Source organism: Nymphalis io, chromosome 19, assembly GCF_905147045.1.
Source record: "Nymphalis io chromosome 19, ilAglIoxx1.1, whole genome shotgun sequence".
NCBI lineage: Eukaryota > Metazoa > Arthropoda > Insecta > Lepidoptera > Nymphalidae > Nymphalis > Nymphalis io.
The window spans coordinates 6602676-6619812 of record NC_065906.1 but is presented as its reverse complement, the minus strand read 5'-3'; the positions used below and the strand labels follow the sequence as shown (position 1 = coordinate 6619812).

General features: G+C 31.0%; 2 protein-coding genes and 1 long non-coding RNA gene across 4 annotated transcripts; 1 reads left to right on the top strand and 2 right to left on the bottom strand.

Annotated features, from left to right (window-relative positions):
• Positions 1–202: 202 nt before the first annotated feature.
• Positions 203–5381, bottom strand: LOC126776044 (uncharacterized). Its single transcript, XR_007669929.1, has 4 exons — positions 5273–5381; positions 1640–1743; positions 496–591; positions 203–218 (listed from the first exon to the last, which is right to left on the bottom strand). It is a non-coding gene; the product is annotated as an uncharacterized LOC126776044 (long non-coding RNA).
• LOC126775967 (DNA polymerase alpha subunit B) lies at positions 2953–12902 on the top strand. 2 transcript variants are annotated; one of them, XM_050498204.1, is made up of 12 exons: positions 2953–3099; positions 3251–3485; positions 3664–3709; positions 4705–4778; positions 7061–7231; positions 8451–8574; positions 8649–8773; positions 10122–10270; positions 10972–11206; positions 11541–11744; positions 12208–12385; positions 12707–12902. In XM_050498204.1, exons 1-12 carry the CDS (start codon positions 3024–3026, stop codon positions 12839–12841), a joined length of 1752 nt encoding a protein of 583 aa, XP_050354161.1. In that variant the 5' UTR covers positions 2953–3023; the 3' UTR covers positions 12842–12902. The 2 variants fall into 2 exon arrangements, with proteins under 2 accessions (XP_050354161.1, XP_050354162.1); XM_050498205.1 differs by lacking the exon at positions 2953–3099 and having other exon boundaries at positions 3341–3485; positions 3669–3709.
• Positions 12903–12927: 25 nt separating this feature from the next.
• Positions 12928–15607, bottom strand: LOC126776003 (mitochondrial amidoxime reducing component 2-like). The gene is made up of 8 exons (XM_050498253.1): positions 15507–15607; positions 14761–14986; positions 14534–14678; positions 14190–14284; positions 13869–13980; positions 13451–13656; positions 13294–13368; positions 12928–13147 (listed from the first exon to the last, which is right to left on the bottom strand). Exons 1-8 carry the CDS (start codon positions 15517–15519, stop codon positions 13018–13020), a joined length of 1002 nt encoding a protein of 333 aa, XP_050354210.1. The 5' UTR covers positions 15520–15607; the 3' UTR covers positions 12928–13017.
• Positions 15608–17137: the final 1530 nt, after the last annotated feature.

Sequence of the window (17137 nt, the reverse complement as noted above, 5' to 3'; positions counted from 1 at the left end):
AATTAAGTTATATTATTTTTTAATACAGAGATAAAGAACCAGATTAAACTTTGTAAAAAATATTAACATGTTGGGTTTTTCCAAGATGAAGGTTTGGCATTATCATAAATAGTTGCAAGCGACATCAATACACCAATATAACATAAGACCACAGTTGTTCCATACAGAATCCTGTCACATAAACCACGTTTTAGCCAAATTGGTTTTCCATCTTCACACTGTAATATTAACAAAATATGTTTCATATGTAAATAAAATATAAAAGAAAATATTCTAAAAACTATTTTTTTTTGTTTTGTTAAATCTTTTTAAACATACATGTGTGTGTATGTGCCTTTACATGTATTTTTATAAATATCAGAGGAATAGTTGAATAATATAGGAAACCTCCTGTCTATGTCTTTAAATTGGTGTTTTTTTTTTAAATATTCTTTTATTTCTTTTAGTCTAATAGTATAATAGTTATCTATAGTTTATTGCTTGTATTTTACTCACTTGAAAATCAGCTTGAAGTTTTTTTAATTTTACAAGTGTAGATTGGTGTTTGATCGCCGTAGTAGAATATCCATGAAAAACATATCTCGACGTGCTCTAAAATTGTAAACTTTATATCACCTACGTGTGCATACAATAATTTAATGTCTAATACATAAACAATACCAATCGAACAAAAAGTTGAGCATTATTAATAAATTGATTAGAATGCACGTTCTTTCAAAACTTACTTTTGAAAATTTAAACATAATGGTTCCAATATTTTTCTTATTATTACAATAATAGGTGTATTTTATCCTAACTACTGTCACGGTAACAAGATAAAATATATTACACTATTTTGAAGACATTAATTCAACATTTAAATTAAGAATTACTACCAAAAAGGTGCAACTGTAACTTAACAAGATTACAAGGCAAAATAGAAGAGTCATGCAATTCATAAAACAATTTTATATTATCTAGCTACCCTTCTCGTACTAAAAATTAGATTTTATCCTACGATATTTTTTTAATTGGTTGAAATTTTAGTTGGAGCAAAAGAAAACTAGTTTTTTTCGAGTTTTACGTCCGGTTTTGGTTTCGTCTAAAAAATGGTCAAAACCTTACCGAAACTTTTAACATTTTCAAGTAATGCAATTTTGGAACTACTTTAATAAATATTAGTCCTGGTAGGTACAAAATAAATCGTTGGATTATAAATTATAAGACTTACACATTAACTTTCCTGTTTCGGCCGAAAATAAACCAGATATCGAAATTCGGTTAGGTAAATTAAGAATAAACATAATACTTACATAAATTTTGTTAAGTGAAATTGCTATTTATCTACTAAAATTTGAGATAAATAGAAATATCGAATTGTTCATAAGATCCATTTTTTCAACTTGTAAATGTTTGTGATGTAGTAACTAAAATAAATATATACTTTGTTTTTAGAGTTTAGAGACCTACGTATTTTTCATTCAAATTTTTTATGCATCTGATTCTATATAAATCGCTGTATCTAAAGTTAGTAGCGTTCCCTTGATATAAAAGTCAACTAAACGTTGTGGTTTGTTGTCAGGGTATACTCCAGTCATATTAGTCAAAATAGGGCAAGAATCTCGTAATTGGAGACAGTTGGCTATAAACTTTTACAAACCTTTATTTTGACACCTTAAAACCTATTGTAGGGTGGCCGCGACTACCGACTACTATCTTCAATTCCGAGGTGATACCGCTAATATGATTTGTCCATTATGTACTCTGTGGGTAAACTATATATATAAATATGAAATACGTATTATAAACATGCTAATTATTGTCCTAAGTGGATTTTGAAATTAGGCGCGAAAGTTCGAAACAAGACCGAAAAACAAACAAGAGACCGGATTATATGCATTTGCATAATTAATAATATTTACAAGATTTTTCGATACCCTACTTTGGTAACTACGTTACCACCGTAGACAGAGAAACAAAGTTAAGTTAAGTTAGTTTCTCTATCTACGGTTATCACCGGTCAAATCTATTAACCGCACGGTTCTTAGAGCTCTTTTCTTTTTGGTAGGATAATGAAAGGAAAGAGACAGTAAATACGGCACAAGTTCAAATGCTGATTACTGCTTTGTTACCAGTTTACCAGTGTATGTGGAGCGATCCTTTTCCATTTATAAAATAATTTAAATGACTGAATAAGTGAAGACCTAATGTATTACTGAACATATGGAGCAATATCTGATTGTTAATGTTAGCAAAATTGTTATTTTTATTGAATTATCGTCTATTAGGTTCTTAAATTCTGATATCGATAATTAATATACTTATGAATTAATAATTTACTAATTGTCAGCTGATTTTGAAATAAAAATAATTAAAACTTATTTTTTCAACCTACCTAGTTTTCATACTAAGATGTGATATGAAATGTTATTATGGAAAAACCGGTTGTTATAATCTATCACATGAAAATAATTATAATAAGTATCATAACAAAATTTAAAGTTGTTAAAAAATTTGGAACATTTTAGAATTATTATTAATGATAATTCCATGGGCAAACATCACGAGCATGCCATAGTAGAACACAATATATTTTAAAAAGAAATTGATGACAAATAACATGAAACTTAAAGAAAATATTTAATGGGTCGTAAAAATAAATACAGCTAAACATTTCATTATAAAAAAATGTATTGATTATATTCAAATACAAATCTTCGAAATGTCTAAAATAATATAATTTGGCAGCTTTATTTGGTGGTCGCATAGAACTTGTTTAACTTTACAAAAAAAAATATTTTTGAGATTATCAATGTTAGAATTTTCTAACATTGATGTTAGAATTTTCAAAAAGTTTTAATTTTTAAAAACAAAGATAATAATTCAACCGTTAAAAATATATCCTGACAGTTAGTGTCTCCACTAAATTACTATTCAAAATAGTCTATAGTCTATAACGAAAACTTTCTGACGCATACTTTTTGATTGGCGCTCTTTTACTTCGTGCTTCCTTCATTCGCTCCGCTCTTTCAATTTTACAGAAAATGGCTACCGAAGAATTGGTGACTGAGCAGTTTCAATTTTTAGGTATAGAAGTATCGAAAGAAGTTTTGACCAAATGTGAGTAACCACCTAGTCGTCTAATGATGTTTTACTCGACACCGAAGCCTCTTACTAACTTCCCCTACAGTTAAAAGTTAGTTGTTGTTAGTAAAGCTATAACGCTATGAAATTAATGTTCAAGGTTGTTCTGTTATTCGTTTCTTTCAAGGTGTAAGTCTGTGTACAGAATATAATGTAGACGCTGAAAGTTTTATTGAACAATGGATGGCATTTAGTTTAACTACATTAAACGGCGCGTCTCCAACTTTAGAGAACTTAGAATTACTCGCAAAAAGGGAATTTTCCAAACGTTCGGCAAGTCGGCCTAACGCTCTTGTTAATGAAGTTACACATTCAAGTACCGGCACAAGTTTGACTGTTTACGGCGCACCCGCAACTATTCCGTATCCTTTTTAAAACTTTTCCACGTGTTTATTTCAAATGTAACTTTTTAATTTTTGTTCTAAAGTTTGTGTCGGTTACTAAACTTTTTTGTCATAAGGTTAAATTATTGATGTATGTTTTATCATTTTCGTTTTATAATGTCAGTTGGATTACTAGTAATAATTCTTAACAAATTAGATCAGAAAATGAAGTCCTGTCAAATTATATGAGTACCACCCCAAAGGTATGTAGAATATACTTTTAAAGAATTGCTTTAATATTTTAATTAACAATTTTATTACAAATAAAAACATTTTCAAAATTTTTATTTTTTAATACATTAGTTCAGTTTGTTTTGTTTAGTTTTAGGATAAAAATTATTAATTATTAAAAGGAGTAATTATTAAATTTTTTGTAAGGAATTATTTATTTAATAATTTTTATTATATGTTTATTTTAAACATCAAGACAAATTAACTAGGAGCCCTCAAGAGAAATTCAAGACACTGTTGGCAGTCGATGGGTTTAAATCTAGTGGTGCAGTGTTGTCCTGTGACTAGATCTACACTCATTGATTGCTGCCAGAACTATCTGCAGAGAAGATAATTAAGGATTTCATTGAACAATTTCATAATTATGTTAAGTATAAATGCTTACTGACATGTATCCTGAATAATGTATGTTTTTGTGCCTTACTAAATCGGCTAATGAGGTTTATTTGTTACATTATATGAACAAAAGTAAATAATGAATAAATAGCTTACTTAGTTAATATTTTTTATGTTTATATTAATATTGTTTATGTGTAGTTAATATTTGTAAACGTAAATTGAAACAAAATGTTAATATGTTATTCATGAAAGCTAACAAATATTCTTGACTTGATGATTTTTGTGGGCGAGTTTGCTTCTGGTTCATGTATCTTCAACATCATGACTAGATCCATACTCGTCTGCAGCCATCAACTCAATCTACTTCTGAGATGTGGTAAACAATATTTTTAATCAATTTTAGTTGCTAAGGTGTGTAAAATATATTTGTTCACCATTGCTTTTTTGAATTACTATTATTTATGGTCATTTATATATCAACCATTAAAATAACTTAAATGTATGTGATGAACTTTGTCAGGAAAAACTTCTGAACCACATTTTATTATAAATGTTAAAAATATTTTTTTAAATAAAATTAACCGTAAATATTTTGTCAATAAAATACCTATTTAATACATTATTTCAGAGAATTAAAACAGAGAAAGTAGAACAAGCAAAAAGTCACAATGAATTGCATCCCGCTACATACTCACCAAATGTGTAAGTTTATTTTTTTAATCGAATTCAAGTATGCAATAATTTTTAACATTGATTGTGTTAAACATTATTTAATTTTTAATTATTCTAATTAATAATTGACTAACACAAGATATCAATAAATATGGTCAGTTAATGTATATGTTGAAACTTGTACTTTCCAAGTGAAAAAGAAAGAGATTCTAAAAGAGTTATTCTGTCAAAGTAAATAACTTTATAAAATTTAAATTGGCTACTTCTATTTGTTTAACTATATAACATATATAATATTTCGTTTTCTTCCATTGCACTTGTTAGCTTTCTATAATCGAATACATACGATATAGTAATGTTTTAAAAACATCGCATTTGTTTAAATATAGTTGTTTTTTTTTACTTGTAGATTAGTTCGTGGGTGAAGATTACGTCACCAAAAAACCAAGAACTATTTGTATTGGTGATTTCTTGCCTTATTAGGTATTTCATATTTACGCTCTTAGTTATTTATAAAAACTTACTCGTTTTCTTCCATGTTATTAAACATCAAATACGTGGCTGTTTCGAGAAAATTAGAAAATATAATTCTCTCAAAAGTCGATATAAAGATCGAGTTGATCAAATAATTTGTCTTTTTACTACTGTCTACTATGAAGCTAAAAAAAAAACCGAACATCGCATCTTTACATATTAGAACAGCAATGTTTTCCAAGACAATAATAAAATCTATGTTGACTAGTGATGTCTGGAGAAAAGTTTTGCCGGACACGAATGATCGGTAAAATTATAATCAAGTACTAAACATAACGTTTTTAATATACTAATTCATAGTATACAATATAGTTACGACCTAATAACCATGTAAAATAATGAATTATGTAACTAATTTTGAAAACACTAAAAAATTATATATATTTCTAATAAACTAAAAAAACGTTAATGATCTAAGAAGTTGAATTTAAATTCCTCAATAACTTACGTTAAACTAACATTTTTTCGACCTTTATGTTAAGTAGTCTTAATGTCAAAGTTTAAATATTTTATTACAATTACAAAAAAAAAACTTAATAAAAACAAAACGATTATTAAGACGATCATTCATCTGAAGAGTTCGATATTTTCATCGTTATCTTAAAAATATTTTTCGTCTAAAATTTTATTAATAACTTTTTTATGTAATCACTACGTAAGTAGTATATAGTTTACACTTACAGTAGTATACACTTTTTATACAGAGTGTAGACAAAGGAAAAAAAAGGGTGCACTGGCCGAAAATATGTTAAAAAATATACATATACTCTGCACTTAAAAACGTACTTTCGGAACAGTTTATCATGCTATGAATAATTAATAGTAAATAATTAGCGGCAGCAGTTAATTTCGCGGGTATATTTTGGTTTTTATGTAAATGTAATGAAAATAAATAACTTCGTACAATTCGATTTTTTGAGTTGGGTAGTGAAATGCTAATAGTTGTAAGCCCCGATCAAGCTTAGTATATTTGGTTTTTTTTAACGAGTCTCATACACTTAACTTTTAACGAAAGTGTGTTTTAAGTCTTATTTTAACTATAAATATTAATATTTTTAATTCAGAAACTCGTCACAGTATAATTACAATAATATTATCAATAATCATTATAATAGTGATTGCTTAATATAAACACAAGAAGCAAAGAAAGACATTCACCAGGTTTTCGTCCGGAAAATAAATTCATTCTTGTCTGGTCAACGTGTCCGTTTTTATAGAAGCCATAATTATTAATAAGATTCCTCAGAAGCTTTGTCAGTTAACAAATTTGAATTTCAAGTTAAGAAAACATTGAATAGTTATGAAGGCGTAATGCTCGATAAAGCATATAGATGATAGTGTCGTTAGTATCCGTTGACTTCCATCCAGGATTAATAATAATTCAATTGCATTTAATTATCTGTGTAACTTGACCCTCGGTTTTATGTCAGATCTTCGATATTATTATTAAACTTAATTTAATAAAAATATAAAGTCTCCTATGCCTAAAAAATGATGAAAATTGTTTTGAAAGGCTTTTCACATAAGTGAATAAATTGTGTACATGCATAATATTCCACGAAATATACTGCTATAAATATGTATGCCAACACAAATTATAACTTTTTCAAATCAATAATAAAACAACTCAAATTTCCTATCCTTTTATTAATTGACGAGAATACTTTCAAATATTACCTGTATTATATAAATGGTTGTTTTTTTTAATCTCACATTGTATCCTATTAAAGGTAAAATTTTGGATTTGATTAAAAATAACCAATGAATACAATTTTTAGTGATAATTCGGGAAAATACACCTCGCGAACGAATCAAGGATCTGTTGTACACTCATATGGCGAAGAAAAATTATTATCAGCAATAGCCTCGTCGACCGGAGTTAATGACTTGTTGGAATTGAATATATCACAAGTGCCCAATGATGATGGAGACTTGTACACTAAAGCAATGTAAGTGGAAACATTTACTTCCCATTTAATAATTATGATGTTATATTTATAGTGTTGTTGTTTCATTTGACAACAAACTGTAATTAGAAGCATAGAGGCATAACATATATGTATGCCCATAAGCCTAGTATATTTAGAGATATTAAATTAGCTTTAAAAAAAGCCATTAAAAAAGCTTATTCGTTGTTTGGCGATTCAAAAGTACTTGTACTATTTTAATGAAATAATTTGATTTGATCAGGAACAAAGGCCATGACGGTTTAATAACCCGGTCAATTTACAACTGATTTTTAAATGTTATATTTTTGTATTCGAATTATCTTGTTGTTGGTAAAAATAAAAGGTGAAAAATTTGTATTTTATGAAATTCTGATACATATAATCCATCCACTGTTAGGATTACATTACAGGAGATGAGGAGTCTGCAATCGAATATTGACGAGTTGCTCCTTACGACCGGTAGTTATTAGTTAGGTTAGAATGTTAGAGCTTAAGCAAAAGGTAGGAGAATAGGGTACAGACGACGTCACAATGCCAACTAACTGTCTGCATAAGGAGAATCTCCGGGCAATGAAAAGGGGGAAGTTTACTGCCTAAAGTATAGTGTCCCCCAAGTCGAGATGCATGTGAGCATAATCGATATATTCCAACAACAGGTTTATTTAACATCGAAGAGTTTGACAAAATAACAGCCACAGGTAGAGGCGCGGAAGAATGCGCAAGCGTGCCCGCATCTTCACCTTGTGTGGATCGCAGGAACCGTTTTGGTTTTAGTCGGTAGGAATTCAACATAACTCAACATATCATCTGATATGTATCCATGAGGGTTTCTCCACGATAAAAAAAAAGAAGACCCACCTAGGGTGGGATGGGTAATACTCTAGTTATTCCTAATTATACAGCCAAATATGTTTATCGGGTAAAATGTTAGTCAGTTTAGTTCCAAGCACACGAGACATAATTATAACATCTAGCTCTCATACTTAGTGGCACATTGACGTGTCGTTTGTGGAATTGTTTTTTCTTCTTGCAGTGCAAATGTTTATAGGCAATGGTGACCACATACCATGAATGGTTAGTTTGCTTGTAGTAACGATTCAACGAGGCGTGAAGAGGCATCTTGCGGGCCGGCAAGGCGAGGATCGCTAGTGCAGATCTGTCTTTCCGACTGTACTGTAAAAATGTAACTTTAAAAAATATATATGAATTTTCATTCAAGGTTCGGCTTCGAATTGCTCCATGAAAAAGCTAGTGCGTTCGATAATCACATCAGATATTTGTCTCAGTGTATAATGAAGAAGAATGGTTTTACAGAATCATCTTCAGTGAGACACAAAACTCAAGTAAGATATCCTATATATTAGTGACAATTGTTAAATTGTATATTTTAATTCTAAGTTTTCTGAAATGTTTACAGACAGAAGTCTTAGTAGCAGGCCGCATTGAGTGTGACGCAGATGCGAGACTCAACTCTAAAAGTGTTGTTCTACAAGGAACATGGGAGGATTCTCTCAGTCAGGCCGTATCCGTTGATTTAGATGGGTAAGAGCAAACAAACACTATAGAAAGTATTTATTTTATTTATTTATTTTGAACAAATTAAACATATAAACAATATATACGATAGTTGCTACAATAGTATAAAACTGTGTCGTAGCTACTAACGCCCTCCAATTCGACAGCACATTTATTTATTATTTGTTCATTGCAGGCATAAAAATAAAATACAATTTAATTTAACAAAATATAATATATATACATCTAAATATATATAACTAAAAATATTTATAAAGTGTGTAATAAGGAAGGGATAGGGTAGGTAGGAAGAATAAGTTAGGTCAATGTCTTATAATAATCGTTTTAGTAATAATTCTATTGTGAAATAGTCACAAAAAAATAATATAAAATCATTAATCCCTTACATGTGCTCTTTTTCTATAAGTATTTTTTTAGTATACTTTACAAGGATGTTTTTGACCAAATTGACTTTTATTAATTTCGTTCTTCTTTTCCTATAATAAACTTATATTTTAATATGATAATTCTAACCTAATTAAATCTGCTTATTATCTTTTAATCAAGTTAAAAATACCTTAAATATTTCCGAAAAATCTTTTACAACACTAATATATTTCACTGTTAATAAATAAATTTACATGAAATAAGAAACTCGGACCTCAGATAGTTAACTTAAAACTAACATTTTATTTTAAAAAAAGTACTTTAGTTATTGTATTATATGCTTATTATATAAAATCAAAAAACTTGCAAGTGAAAATGTTATAAGGGTAAATGTTATAAGGCTAAAAAACAACATTGTTAGGTACTAAAAATATAGTAAAATAAAAAACTAAGCCCTTTTTTTAAATAAAATGTTAATTTTAGTTAATTAATCTCAATATAAGTAATAGATCTGATTATTTTAAAAATAATATCATCTTAAGAGAATGAGACTTGTCCCTAGCGTCTACCATTATTAGAAATGAATATGTTGATAACACATATTATGTGTTCCCTTTCGCCCTTTTAATTTAGCTTATCATATAAACATTGACTTAGCAAGATTTGTCAATTTCGTTTAATATTATTGCCTTTTTATAAATTAAAACCAATGCTTGTTCTGATAATATTAAATTTCAAGATTAAAATGTAAGTAACATCTTTAATATATTATGCAATTATTTTTGTATAATGCTTGTAAGCAACAACAAAACAAGAAATGGCATATACATTTGCTAAGTTAAAAATATTACCAAATGTATGGACCTTTTTCATCATGATTGCAAATATTTATATCCTCACTATTGTAAATATCCTCGGTTCCCTCCTTTTTCTTGTACGGTAGAATAAAATATTTTAAATTTTCTAATAGCAATGACTAATTCGACAGGGTAAAGCAGTACTCGCTCTTTCCTGGACAAGTGGTAGTGATGCGCGGCGTTAACCCGCGGGGGAACAAGTTTATAGCGCAGGAAGTGTTCCATGATGCATCTCGACCAGTGTCCGATCCCAAGGCTGATATGATGAACGCTTTAAAAGGTAAAAACCTACATATGTACCAACTATTCATAAGAATTTTCGATAGAGTAAGAAAAAAACAAATTCAAAGAAACTAGTTATAAATCAATTCTACCATAAATAAAATGGGGGCTATGCACTCCTATTATCATAATAAATAAGGGATTCTTTTGAAATATGTTCCCGATATGTAAGAAAGATTAATAGTCTCTTGGTAAAATTGTTTATCATTTAGTAAAAACAGCCTTTGAAAGTCCCATTGCTGGGCTAAGGCTTCCTCTCCTTTTTTGAGGAGGTTTTTGAGCTTATTCCACCACGCTGCTCCAATGCGGGTATGTTTTCATTCACCGTCAAGCACGACATGATTTAAACACACAAATTAAGCACATGAAATTCATTGGTGCTTTTGAGTGGTGGGTTTGCACCTACGGTCATCAATTAAGATTACGCATTTTAAGCGCTGGGCCATCTCGGCTTCATCATCATATTATTTGATTATCAAAACTTTCCTGGGCATTTAAATTTTTATAGTTGTTATTGTGCATCAAACTACATTAAATTAATATGCCATGGCCTAGGTCCCAGGAATAGTTCACAAATGTTGATTTGTTACCAAAGTTGTCTGTATAATAATAAAGTATAAACCCGAACTTAATAGTCATCGTAGCGTGTACTGTTCGGACTTCATACGTAACAAAGTCAATAATTAGAATAAATTTTAGGTACAATGTCAATGGTGGTAGCAACGGGTCCATATACAACTTCCAACAACATGGCTTATGAGCCACTAAAAGACTTTATAACATACATCGGCACGCACAAACCCCACGTTGTAATAATGATCGGACCATTTATGGATAGCGAACACGCTAAAATAAAAGATCACTCCATGGCCGAAACTTACAAATCATTTTTTGATAAATTGATTGATAGTATAGCAGAAATTGGTGCAGTGAGGTAAGAAATATTCAAATTATTAAATTTCAACAATTTAAATTTGAAGAATTTTTCATTATTTTTTTACGTAAATGTATATTTAAGACATGAATTATTTAAAATATAATCAATTACATATATTTCACAACAAGTGACATTCCGTTAATGTCCCACTGCTGGGCTAAGGCCTCCTCTCTATTTTGAGGAGAAGGTTTAGAGCTTATCAACTTTTTTATAAAATGTTTGATGACGTTACAAAAGAAGTCATATTGTTCTTTATTATTTTTAGAATTTTATCAAAGACAAATAAATAGTCATTATATTGAGCGATGCTTCACGTTATCGAAACTTTCAGTCCCTTCACAAAGATATACATCGTATCGAGTTCGAAGGACGCATTCAACGTGAACATCTACCCCACACCAGCATACAGCAGCCGTCGAAAGCACTCCAACATACATTTTCTACCAGACCCGAGCACACTAAATATTAACGGTATTATTGTTGGTATAACCAGCATTGATATCCTCATGCACATCAGTCAAGAGGAAATTTCCTTGTAAGTTTCTATTTAGTTCAAATTAAATGGCGTCAAATAATAGTCTTCCTGGCCTAATTTCGGTAGCTAATTTCCTAGCCAGGCTAACTGCGCAAAAGATGTACAGTACATTTGTGGGCCCAAACTGTAGTGCACTCTCTATTTATACTCTAATAGTCCGATGGGACAGCCATCAAACTAGACCAGAAAGTAATTAAGTGTGAAACCAACAACTGTAAGTGCTTTACAAAGATGGAGTTGTAACACCACCATCTTTCTAACTCTTGGACAGCTACTGAGAATTTATTGACAAAAATACTCTAAAACCTTAATTGGTACTACCTGAAACCATGTCTGGTTTCCCAACAATTCAGTTGCCAAAAGAAATAAATAAAGTTACTCGTTACTATTTTAAAAAAAATGTCATTTCGTCGACTTCAATATACTTGAAGATGGACGACTTAAAAGCAATAACGTATTGCAGAGGTATGGGCGGCGACAAGTTGGCGCGCCTGGCGGGTCACGTGTGCGCGCAGCAGAGCTACTGCCCGCTGTGTCCGGCGCCGCTGGCGGCCGAAGCGGCGCTGTGGGCGGCGCACGCGCAGCTGCCCGCCGCGCCGCACGTGCTGCTGTTACCCTCTAACTTCAGATACTTTGTTAAGGTGATACTTTGCTTATATACCGGGCATCGCTACTAACAATATAGAATTTATGATGATAATATCCTCCTGATCAATTTTGGCCACGGCGGCAAGTCTCTGGTGAGATTAACCAATTTGCGCAGAACATGTTAGTGTATGTGTAGTGTCCAAGTGCACTGTTTATTCCCTTACTCATATAATCCGATGGGTCAGCAACCCGATATGACCGGAAAGTTACGTACCTTCAAAGCCACGGGAGTGTACACACTTCCAATTCTAGGCTTTATTTTAAGAACACGGATAAACAAATAAAGAAAGTAATATTGTACAAATATATTGCAGGAAGTGAATGGCTGCGTTGTTGTGAATCCAGAACGCTTGGCAAAGGGCGTCGGAGGAGGTACCTTCGCTCGCTTACTCATTACACCAGATATAAACCCTCCTGGTGGTGTCGCGGCGCAGATTGTCAGGATTTAAATTAGTAATAACTGTACAAAATAAATAGGAATCTAAATAATAAAACAGACTTTTACAATAATTTAGTTTTCATTTAAAAAACGACACAATTAAAACCCCTTTCATTGGTAGATAAAAAAACAAATTAAACAACTTTTTGAAAAAACTAAAAAAGCATTGTTCTTCAAGCACAAGAATTATGCTGCGTATATGGTGTCGTTGAGCGAAATTACGCCACCTGGTCCCGAGCGCAGAGCGATCTGCAGGCCCATGCGTGGGGTGCTGCCTGTTATTTTGCGGACTTTTGGATCTTCGATTTGACGATAACTGTTAAAGAACATTAATATTTGTACATAAAAATATGATGAAAAAATGTCATTTTCAATGTAAACCGAATAAAAAAGTTCAGTTACTTTATTTACTTTAGCTTAATATTTAAAACGGTTATTGTCATAATTGTCGAGTAAATTTACCGTTTTAATGTATCCAGCGGCTCTGTTTTCGCATTTCGCACACCGGTTTCTGGATCAATTGTAGTTAGAATACATCTAAAAAAACAAATTGTAAAATTGTTTTCTACATACATAATTCGCATATTCATTATAACATTTATTTAAATAAAAAAATAACCTGGTGCAGGGTTTGATTACTTCAAAAACATTATCCCCGATTTTTATAAATTTCCAATCGTCTTCTTCGTATGGTTTAGCGCCAGTAAGTACGAAATTTGGTCTAAAGTTGCGTGGAGACATCTGACAGCCATCTAGTCTCGTGTTAAGATCGTCTACCGAAGCCTGGTTTATTAAATGAAAAGGCACTTCATCTGGTAAAGCACCCTAAAACAGGATTAAGATTTTTAATTTCTGTATATAATTTTGTCACTGGCATGCGTAATTTTATTTCGTCTTACATAAATATACAATACATATTTATGAGTAGATAACAGTTTTTTTATAAACAAAATAAGTTACGCCCCTTGGTTCTTGGCTTTTGTTGTTCTTTTACAGTTTATATTATTATATAGTGATAAAGATATTAAATGTCTTACCGTGTCATCCTTTGTAAATTTAAAATATTTATTAACCGACTTGCTCCATTGGCGACTATTTTGCGACGCGTAGTAAACGAGTCTAAAGCTACTTGCTGTTTTATTAAGCATCCTAAGATAGAAATATTAGTTATTAAGGATTATTGAAGCAAGGGTAATTAATATATTATATGTATGTATTATGGCGCGGAAATAGGCCTTTTATCCTAATTATGAAATATTATATACAATGGAACCAAAATCTAAGACAAACCTCTATAAAGTATTAAAAAATATACAGATTAATAAAATTTTAAATTATTGTCTACAATATTAAGTTACCTTGAAAACCATTCGCTGGCTTCCCTACCACAGTCGTACACAGGAACCGTGACACCCCAAACAGTAGCCGGTTTTGGTGTTTGTAGAGCTATTACCTTAAATAAAAATAGTAAAAACCGATAAATTAAGTTAAATGCATGCTTGTGTTTAATCTATAATTATTAATATAAAAAGTATATTTCTTAAATCACGTTGTAAGTACTAATTTATTTTAATGTTTTACCTATACTTATTATAGGAGTTTAAAATCCTTATTCATTAAAATTCATTCAATTTATTTCTTGATTCATGCCACGACACGTCATTTGTATTAAAAAAGTTTAATTTTAAAGTTTTAACCGCACCTCTGCCAAGTTGATGTCAATGGATTCCATACCATTGCAATTCAATGTAAGAATTGAATTTCTGACTTTGGGATGCACAAGCAATAACTCAGGGTACGCTCTGGCAGTAATAAAGTTGTTTTTATCGTCAACCACCATAAGAACTCTATAACAACATGCTAGTATTAGTATTCATAATGGCCCCAGAAATCGTAGATCGCCTAAAAAGTTTAATGTTTTTTACACACCGATCCCGCAACCAGCCATCTTTCAGTCCTAAAATTGTACATTCCGCTGTATTAAGAATTATCGGCCCACAAGATTTTATCGGGTACACATAGAGATCTTTCAAAGTCCCAACTTCGTTCCATACTGTTGGTAATGTTGGTTTCTGATACACTTGGTAAATGTTGTAGGCACAATACGCGCCCCCAATCACACCAGCGGTAGCAACTGCTGCTGTTACATAGGAGCCTAAAAACCATTACTTACATTTGATTAAATAAAACAGTTTATTATTATTTTAATTATTTACATAATTTACTACTACTTTACATAATTTAATGGTATTTCATTATGTAAAGTTTCAACAATATTTAGTTATTATTACGATACCATTTAAAATTTAACACCTTTGGTTTCATTATATGAAAAAAAAATAAAGGAATATTAATTATTGGTACAAGATCTGAGTATGTAATGGAACCAATAAAATTTGCTAGATTAATAGGTACCTAAAGATAGGTACGGAGAGTGTATACACAATATTCAATTTATTTAATAACTTTTCGCCTCATTTTATGTAGCTTAGTAAAATTTTGTATAAGTTAATTTTTCAATATTAACTCAAGTGTTGGTTAGCAATTATTCTTATCTGATTTGTCAATAAAACTAGTTATTATGAAAAACGTATAATATATCTCGTGCTTCATATAACTAAGAAATAAATGTGATATATAATCGTTATTAAAATAAAAATAGCAAATAAACTAACCTTGAAAAGACATGACGTTTTATTTAAATCAAAATCGTTAATTAAAAGCTAGTGATTATGCCCGCTGTGTCCTAGAAGCTGTACTGATAACAATAAGCAACATTACCAATCGCAATAATGAAACTCCCATATTTAATACTGGTAATTTTCTTATAATAAGTAAAATAGCTAAAAGAACATCATTTATATTTATTAATTTTAATTATATGCTATTTGCAAAAAAAAAATTAAAATTACAAATTATGATACACAGAGAACCTTCTCATGATACCCATCAAATTACAATTAAAACTACGTATATAAAAAGCTTTTTTTTTTTTTTTTATAGAATAGGAAGGTGGACGAGCATATGGGCCACCTGATGGTAAGTGGTCACCAAACACCCTTAGACATTGGCATTCTAAGAAATGTCAACCATCGCTTATAGCCAATGCGCCACCAACCTTGGGAACTAATATTTTATGTCCCTTGTGCCTGTAATTACACTGGCTCACTCACCCTTCAAACCGGAACACAACAATATCAAGTATTGCTGTTTTGCGGTAGAATATCTGATGAGTGGGTGGTACCTACCCAGACGAGCTTGCACAAAGCCCTACCACCAGTATAGTGTACCACCAGTAGAGCTGTTATAGCTCTTACAAATGGTCAAATATGCATAAAAGTGTTAACATCTACTATTCCTTATTCAATGAGTATAATCATTTTTTACAAAGCACATTATAACATTGTTTAACATTAAAATAACTATCGATGTAATAAATCAATCAATCAATACAGTGAATAGTAGTCTTACCTTTAATTGATTTCTCAACCAATGCACCAAACGAACAGAGACACAAATCAATTTACACAGACCTTTTAAAGTCTTTAACCCTACATAAAATTAAGTTATTTGACTTACCGCCCGCGGTGGTCGCGAGTTCATGAGCCGCGATCGGGTTGCATACCTGGAGTAATTCTACAGCGCGTTTAAGTTTTATTTAAGTGTAATCAACGTAAATTAACTAAGAATTACGATTGCAAGATTTATAATTATTGGACCTTGGAGTAATAGTGCAAAAACTTTTATCAAAAATATTACGCCCGTCTTATTGCCTCTACTAGTGACAGGAGGGCTGGTTCATTTTTGCTGCTGCATTCTTGCCACCATTCCACGAGGTCATAATTTGTACAGTCACATTTTTTTTAATTTTATTTGTAGCTATTTAAGGCTTTAATGTAAGTAATTATTGATATTATTTTTTATTTTTCAAATATTTCACCAGGTTAACCGTTTTGATATGATTGCAAAACGGAGTGACTTATAGACTAGTGGGTGCCACTAGATACGCGTATGGCGTATACTTTTACATGAATTATGTGCATATGGAATCACTGCCACTTTTTAGTGTTAGTTAAAATTTTGTCGTTATATTACTGTCGGTTAAATTTGCATTTATTTGTCGCGACTCAGGTGCACTCTTTTCCTTAATTCTCATAATCCTATGGGACGGCAATCCGACATGACTGGAAAGAGTTTAGGAGCAGGACCGACGGCTTTACGTGCTAACCGAGGCACTGGAATGTACACACTGCCATATATTTATGTACAAGCGGACCCCGGCCTGTCCTGAAAAGCACTGCCACAT